At 41.0% G+C, this 8,639-nt stretch overlaps 1 protein-coding gene across 1 annotated transcript; it reads left to right on the top strand.

Moving 5' to 3' along the window:
* Positions 1 to 1,107: 1,107 nt before the first annotated feature.
* Positions 1,108 to 8,067, top strand: LOC103769764 (nuclear pore membrane glycoprotein 210-like). The gene is made up of 7 exons (XM_008936999.1): positions 1,108 to 1,154; positions 1,752 to 1,931; positions 3,226 to 3,306; positions 4,231 to 4,362; positions 4,556 to 4,714; positions 5,557 to 5,648; positions 7,917 to 8,067. The coding sequence occupies exons 1-7, from the start codon at positions 1,146 to 1,148 to the stop codon at positions 8,065 to 8,067; spliced, it is 804 nt and encodes a 267-aa protein (XP_008935247.1). The 5' UTR covers positions 1,108 to 1,145.
* Positions 8,068 to 8,639: the final 572 nt, after the last annotated feature.

The raw sequence follows: 8,639 nt of genomic DNA, 5'->3' as shown, positions 1-8,639 counted from the left end.
AGCTAACAGTCTAAATCCTGTTGACTGGTGAACAAGACTGGATTCATATGCTAATATTTCATGGAGCCTCCTGCATCTTGGAAGCAGTGACTTGGCAAATAATGTCAGGGGAAGAGCTCCCTGAAGACATCTCTGATGTTACCAAACTCCCCCTGTCTGTTATGTACCCTTGTAGAAGCAGGTAGGCTAAATCCCCTTTTGGCCTCCAAGCTCCTTATTTTCCAAGCTATAAATACAACCATTAAAATCACAGGGGAAGTAAAGATTTGGGGACTGTTGGATTTTTTAGTGCTGAGGTAATTGGTAATAATGATTCTGTGATGTCTAGGGAAGTTAAATAGTGTCAAGGGATGTAATCAAGGCTTGGACCACTTTCTTTGGGTTTGGTTTTTCTCCGTACATAACACTCTTTAATTTTAATTTCAAGTATTTAATTTCAAGTTAAGACACAGGCCACAAAGAGCCATTTCATGGTGTTACATGTAGAAATGTGATGGTTACTTTAATTTTGCTTAAGACATAGTTATCTACTCATCCTTATGATAAAACTGCTGTGCACTGAATAAGTCCTTTGTTACTGATGTAATTTATTCAATTAACATCTCTGTTTTAATGTGTTTCTTTGCCATAGCCCACTCAGCGAAGCCCTTGATGACCATACTGCTGCTTTTCTAGTGCACGGCATGGCCATTGGCCAGACCAGTCTTACGGCAACTGTTGCTGACAAAAGAGGAGAAAGAATCAACTCTGTTCCAAAACAGATTGAAGTAAACCCTTTCAGACCAAATACATGCATAAACCAAATCTGTGTTATGACAGAATAGGAACAGTATGTTGTAGTTAATTTATAGTATTGTATTTAATTTGCCAGAAAATATAAACTGCTCATTCTGACCAGAAGTGTCCCAAAAGCTAATCTGTTTCAGGTTGTATAGTGCTTTTGAACTGCATTATGAGCTAAGTTTCTGCCTTCTCAATTTACTGTAATTGGACAAGTGAAGACTCATTCTTACACTTTTATGTACTGTTTTGTGACATAATTTACCTGATGAAAATAGCACAAACACAAGTCTTAATATTTCTATTTTTAGGTCTTTCCCCCATTTAGACTGCTGCCAAGGAAAGTGACCCTCATTATTGGGGCCATGATGCAGGTAGGGCACTTTCTTGCATGTTTTCTTTCTTTTGTAATATCTATTTTAAAGTCAATATCTAGAACTTCTCTTTCAGGAAGAGATACCCAGCTTGGGAATTTAGCTGCATTCATCTCCTGCTTTACTGTGTTGCTGGACCAAAGGTTTTGTATTTATTGGTGTTGAGGGAGTGTCGCCTTTTCCAATGTTAAATACCAGCACGGCATTAATAGATCTGTCACCTCCATGAAATGAATTAATTAACGAGTGGGCTTGTTCTACAAACTGAAGCACAGAGCAGAGCGATACCATGTGTGGTGAAGAGGAAGTGAGGTAGATTTTTCCGAAGCTTTCAGTGCTGGATGTAGCATGAGCCTGTTACATTCTGCAAAATACATCGGCCACTTTTTTGTTTAGCTTGCCTATTTCCCAGTCTGCCATCACACAAGGACCAATGTGCAGGAGAAATAAGCCCTAAGATGTCCTGGGAGGTTCAGGCATCTTCCTGTTACTGGAAACACTGTGGTGTTGAGTAGGGAAGTGACGTACCACGTAACATTAACCAGAATAAGTATCTGATGGGTTAACTTTAGTTGATCTGTGTGCTGTTAATTACAGATCACTTCAGAAGGAGGCCCTCAACCTCAGTCCAACATCATTTTCTCCATCAGTGATGAGAAGATTGCATCAGTGAAGAGCACTGGGCTGGTCAGAGGAGTGGCGGTTGGGAATGGGACAGTAACAGGAGTGGTGCAAGCTGTGGATGCAGAGACAGGGAAGCTTGTTGTGGTGTCTCAGGTAATGTTTTGTGATACTGTTCAGGGCTCAAAGAGGCTCCCTCTAACTCACATGTTTGGCTCAAAATGAGCAAATAATCTTTTTGCATCAGTAATGTTACTCTGTGTACTTCACTGCTTTCCTTCAGGAAATGAAAAACCAGAGTTTCATAATCCCAGTGAATTTACACATGTGCTGACATGGGTGATAGTTCCAACAGACACCTAAATCTTGCTGTACCTTAAAACAAAAGTTCTGTTAGTTTTAGAACTGGTTAGTAAATCTAGAAAAGCCCCTCTCAAGAAGCCTTTCTAACCCCACAGAAGGCTGTCCTTGCCTGCATCACTTTGCAGTTTAGCAGTGTCTCATGTTAGTAGAAGTCAGAAGGTGACTGTTCCCTAAGAAACACAGCATCTCTTAAGCTATAGGTGGGCTGTATGGCAAGCTGTCTGAATCCATCTGGGAAGTTCAAGCAGTGAATCCCTGATGTTCCCTCAGAATCTGTCCGTAGGATTCCCCCCTAGCTGAGCGTGAGGGAGGCTCTTGAGCGGGCCTGGAACAGAGCACGAGTCCCTGGGGCTTGCCTGTGACTCGAACAACAGAACCTGGGACCAATCTTGTGGCTCTTCATTGAGGTCAAGGCAGGACAGCTGCTGCACACCACAGAGCTCTGCTGTTGAAAGATGTCGCCACAGGCCAAGAGGAGACTAATGTTTTTAGAAAAGAGATATCTGTCTGTGCTTTGTTAGGCAGGGGCAGCAGTCTGCCCTGATGCTGTGGCAGGAAGCGGAATGAACTGGAAAGCTAAATCTGCTGCTCAGTGAGGTCCAACTCTGACCTTTCCTCCCTGCTATACAGTAGGAATAAAATCTATCAGGAATGTCAGAATATGTGAAGAGGAGACAGAGTATCACACCATCCTTTTATTCTTGATTGTCCCATTTGCTGCTTACTATTCTCATTTCCTTCTAATTCTGTCAAGGTGTTCCTTCACCCTCTGGGTTTATTCATCCCTCTTCTCCTGGGGAACCCTATGATCCTGTCCTTGCCCGCTCAGCCCCATCGGGCACGTCAGAAATTTTGAGCCCAGCTTTTTTTTTTTTTTTTTTGATGTGGGATTTTTAAATGCCTATCAACCAAAAGTTAATGCTCTTGTAGTTCCTTACAGTCCTACTGAATTATGTTCATCTGTATTTTTGTGATAAATCACTTGGCAACTGTGGTTAGAGTATGGTGAAAGAGTGGCTAGATCCTGAAGGTGACATCTAGTTCACATTGGCAAGTGTTTACAACGTCTTCTCTTCCTTCTTTTTAGGACAAAGTGGAAGTTGAAGTCATACAGCTGACAGCTGTTAGGATTCGTGCACCAATAACACGAATGAAAACTGGGACACAGGTTGGTGGATTTGTAGTTAGCTTTATTGCCTTAAAATTTTGACCTGAAAAGCTGTGACTGTTCCTATTAGATCACCAGATAGTAGCACTGGGGTAGCACTGCTGCTGCAGGAGTGAGTGTGCTGTCGGTAGAGAATGTCCAGAGCTGAACATATTAAAACAGAAATCAGGACAAACTTACCCTATACACCAGACTGATTTTCAGAAATTCAGACCCTGCTGAAGAAGCATCATTTAACTGGAGAAGTATTCTCTCATATTCGTTCTGTCTGCAGTGGGGACTTTCTCCCTTTGCATGCCACAAATCTACACTATGTCTGCTCTATCCAGAACAACAGATATCGGTCAAATTATCTTACCCTAAGTCTACTTTTTAAGGGTCTGTATTTCCCCTATTAGTTACCCATTCCAGAACACCTGCCGATTCTAGCTTGCCCAGGTGAATTAATTACTTTGAAGATTAAAAATAAAAATGTGAAAATCCATGTTTTGTGTTTATATGTTTACACTGTCTTAATATGGAGAGTTGGAAGGGGAAAGCTGATGTCCAGAGCAGAGTTAATCAGGAACATCACCTAGAGAAAGATGTCAAAAACTCAAGTGTAATGTCAAAAACTAAATTGATTTGATGCTGCAAATGGATGAATGAATGGGTTGAACTTATCTTTTCTGATGGAAAAGTGGTATTTGTCCTTTTGCAGAGTATGATGTAGCAAGAGATAAAGAATCCAAATTTACTTTTTACAAGTTGTTGGTTGAGTCTTGTGCATGATACATCCTTACAACATACACAGCAGGCGGACTGTTTCCTTCACAGAAAATACTATCTCTGCATCAGTCAGCTTTAAGCTTCATGATGTTTGCACTGTGCAGTTTTGGTTAACATCCCGGAATTACCTAAGAAAGTTGGTTTCTCTGTTTCTAGATGGCAGTTTATGTCATGGGCATCACCAGTAGCCAGACTCCTTTTCCATTTGGCAACGCTGTCCAGGGGTTAATGTTCCACTGGTCTGTCACAAAGAGGGACACTCTGGATGTCAAGACAAGACACAGCGAGGTAAACTGTGTGTGCACTTGCACGTGTGTGTATCCTGGGGAAAGGAAACAGCCCCATGCTGGGAACTGAGAAAATATTGTGCCTTCCACAGACTGAAAATCAAAGTGATTGTCAGCACTGGGTGTGGTCTTCCCTCTGTATCAATGTCAGTTCTTTCTGTGAGGAAATTTTTAATCACTTTTTCCTGTCCCAGACCTCTTTTCATCTTCCTGCAAAATATAATTTTGCAGTGGATGTTTATGCCAGAGTGAAGGGAGAATCAGGCTTGGAAGTTGTTGTCAAGGTCCTTGATCCTGCAGCCAACCAGTTCCACAACATGGCAAGAGAACTCTCCGATGAAATCCAAATTCAGGTATGATGGTGTTCCTCACAGTTACTGTTGTAATACCTATTTCAGAGCTGTGTTAAAATCTGTATTTGAAATCAGGATTTTGAAACACAAAAGAGTAGTTCTAATTTTGGTTTATCTTTGAGCCCTTACTCTTCTTTATATAACTTAGTGCTGTTTGGAAACGTCCAAGTTCCCCATATGCTGGTAAGGCGTACACTGAGCAGTCACACACTGGTGTGATGCCTGAATGAAATTCAGGAGTTAATTTTTTGCTATAGGTCAAACTGAGGTGACTGGTGTCTTGTATGTAAGCACTGTTCGAGTCGTACCAGCACATTGCTGCTGGAGCTCCCCGCTGCACAAGAATATTTCTTGGGTGTGGTGCCTGTCATACACATCTGTGCCAGTATGTTCTCTTGGAGCAGGAACTGGCTTCTGAAATGAGTGAAGAGGTTGCCTCTTACTGAGGAGCAGTTTCAAAGTATGTCAGCTGAATTCCTTTAGACAAAAGAAAACTGGAAAATGTGCTTGAGTGCCCCTCATGTGGACATTCAGTTCATGGGCTCAGACTTGTGAGGTCTCCAACCACATTTTGCTTGACCAATCTACCTCTGTTTTTTCACACTGCTGCAGAGTGTAGCTATAGCCATAGAAATGAACGTTCTTCAGGATAATTCCTAGAAGTTGCTGCCTGTCCCACTTTCAAATATACATGTTTAATTCTTTCTTTGCTATATACAACATAAAAAAAAAAGTGTGTTGTTGTTTTATTTGGGGATTTTTGTTTGTTTTGAAAGTGAAATAAGTGGAAATAAATTACTTGCTGCATACAACAGTAGACTAAAATGCATTTTATTTCCCAGGTGTTTGAAAAACTTTATCTAGTCACTCCAGAAGCAGAAGCAGAGCAGATCTTAATGTCACCAAATTCCTTTATTAAACTTCAGACAAACAGGTTAGTGATCAGTTTTCAGACTGTGATTTGTATCAACGGTTTATCAAACCCATAAAGCAATTCTGTTGGAACGAAGCTGTCTCAGTGGTTTAAAAAGAGTATCACATCTAAGACACAACTTCTCTGGATCTTAGGATTAGTAGGATCTTACCTGCACTCATGGGCTCTGTCAAATCTTGTATTAGGTTGTAGCTTGAAAATTTATTCAATATTTGCAACTTTTAGATCCTTATATTAAAAGATGCTTATCCAGTTAAAGCTGTGTTGTGGTTTGGGATCAGGGTAGTCCTCAGAATTGTGATAGACGCTTTCTCCCCTCCCTCTACCCCTGAAAGGGAAAGGGAATAAGTGAGAGAGAGAGATTTGTTGATTAGAAAAGTTTGAATATTACCATTAGTAATAATAGTAGTAATAATAATAAAGTAGGTTATGTACAAATATATATAAATATATAAAGTTAGTCCCGAATTCAGTTCCCCCTGATTGTAATATGTCATCGTCACCCCCGGCTGGGGAGAAGCTTCCAGGGAGAGGATCCCAGGCTGGACTTGGTCACAGACAGGGACTGGGCACAGGAGCTGGATTCTGGAACTCAGTTCAGGAACATAGGAGTTGAAAACAAAGGTAGGATGGATGAAGTTTTTTGTAGATGCCGTCCACTGCAGTAGCAGCAGTCAGTAGCCCAGTAGTAGCAGACTCGGAAGGCGTTGTCCCTCCTGATCCTCCAGCTTCTACTGGCTATGATGGCTATGGGATGGAATACCCCACTGGTGACTCTTGGGGTCAGTTCTCCTGCCCGCTCCTCCCCCTAGGTGCGGGGTGCTCTCTGCCCCCCTCCGTGTGGGATCCAAGCTTAGCAGTGGCCTTGGTCTGCACACCAATCCCTGGCAGTAACTCTAAACATGAAGTCTTATCCCTGCTACAGCCAGATAGTTTATGAAAACACTGCTAACTCAGACAGAGCAGTTGATTAGAGGGATTTTAGTTAAAAAGTAAGATCACAGAGCAGAACCAGCTCTATTTACCCCAAACCAGGACAAGCTGCAGCCTGCTTACACTAGCTTTTTATGGGTGACCAAGGCTTTATGGGCTATACTTCTATTTCTTACACAAAGGCTATGACTGGATTTTGTGATTAGAATTCCTTTCCAAATGAGAAGTCCTTTTTACATAACCTGTTTTCAAAGACTAACATTTCAGACTCGTTTCAAGCTCAAAATTTATTTTTCCTTGCGTAAGAGTGTGCAGATGGAAACAGCAGGACATGAACTGAGGGCAAGGCTTTAGATACATTTATTTTTCAAGGGGAAAGAGACATTAGTTTCACTGGCGCTCCAGTGACCATGGCCATTCAGTATCTGCTTTCAAAACAGTTATTTAGGAGCCTTGTCATTTATAGTAATTTACTAATGTTGTTTTGCTGTCTCCTCTGAGCATTTTTACTAATTAATTAGTCATTAAGTTGCTCGATAGCAGTTGGTGCATTTCTTTGTCCCATTACCTTCACTATCCGATGTTGGAGCCCCTATGTCTGAACTCTACCATCAAAAATAATTACACTATTGCCAGGAAAAGGGCAAGTAAAATCCAGCTTGAATGCTTTTTTTCCTAGGATGCAGTATTTCAATCTCAGTGGAGGAGCTTGGGAGGACAAAAAAAATAATCATCTGCAGATCTTTTAGAAGATGTGATAAGTGATACTTAAAAGTAACTAATGTCTCAGAATGCCCACTAGTTACAGTTTGTGTATTTGCTCATTTCACTACTATCCAAATATCATGGTAAGAGCTATTCCAAAAACTAGCCTTGTCTATAAAACCATTTCCAGGAAACTGATGGGATCCACTTTATCAAGTCCCTGACTTCGTCTCTAATCCAAGCACTGCCCCTGGCAGACTAATCTGCCTCTAAATATTGTTTACAGAAAATGAGGGCAGAAGCTGCTTGTTGTGGCCTTAGCCATTATTATTTGGAATCAAGGTTACATCAGTGAGTGGTGACGCTGCAGGGCAATGGATGGAGACTAGATTTCAACACGTGCCTACACCTTAATAAGTTTTCTTCCGAGCGAGCTTGAATCAGAACTTAAAACTTTTCAATCTTAGACTAGAACACAGACTTTTCAGCTTGCATTGCAGACATGTGGGAAAAACACACACCAAAGAGCAGTCTTAGACTTGTGTAATGTATTGGTGTAGATATGGTTGAACTCATTTAAGGGGATCTCCTGGGTTTTTTTTGTTTTTCTGGTTTGCTTGTTTTCTTAAGGGACCAAGTGGCTTCGCGGAGTTACCGTGTCCTGGATGGGCCAGATAAAGTTCCTGTTGTAAAAGTGGATGCAGGAGGTTTCCTTATCTCTGGGTCTCTGATAGGATCATCAACAATAGAAGTGATTTCACAAGAATTATTTGGGATGTAGCTGCTGTTAAGGTAATATCATCTCTCTCTCTTGGCCATTTGCTGGTAGAAGTATATCTTCAATTCTGTGACAAGGGTGGGTAGCTGTACATTTTGAACTTTACTTCTGAAAAACCTGAAATGTGGAAATTAATAGTCTATGCTGAGCTTTGAAAAAAAGATTAGCATGCTAAACTAGATGCATAAATATTGAATCCCAGCAAATTCTTACAGTGCGTATATTTTACGAGAAGGCCTATGTGTACATGTACCTTCAAAATTATTATTTTTTTAAATTAAAAAGTTTTGTCCTAAAAATCTCCTAGAAGGCTGATAATTACAGAAGTTCAAATAGAAAAAATGTTTATGTCATAAATGTGCATTTTGCAGTGTATGAAGAAGGTAAATGTCATCTGGATCACCCATCATGAGTATAGATGTCAGGAGGTACCTAAGTGATACCTAGATTTTCAAGAGATTAGAGATGGGACTGTACAGTGCCCCAGAATTTCATTTTCTCTGGCATTTCCCTGCCATTCAGCTGTTGCATCTAATAAGCAGCTCCACAGGGAAAGCCTCCCATACCAGAGGCAG

Source organism: Merops nubicus, unplaced genomic scaffold (assembly GCF_000691845.1).
Source record: "Merops nubicus isolate BGI_N331 unplaced genomic scaffold, ASM69184v1 scaffold11023, whole genome shotgun sequence".
NCBI classification, from domain to species: Eukaryota; Metazoa; Chordata; class Aves; order Coraciiformes; family Meropidae; genus Merops; species Merops nubicus.
This window is presented reverse-complemented; position numbering and strand designations above follow the sequence as displayed.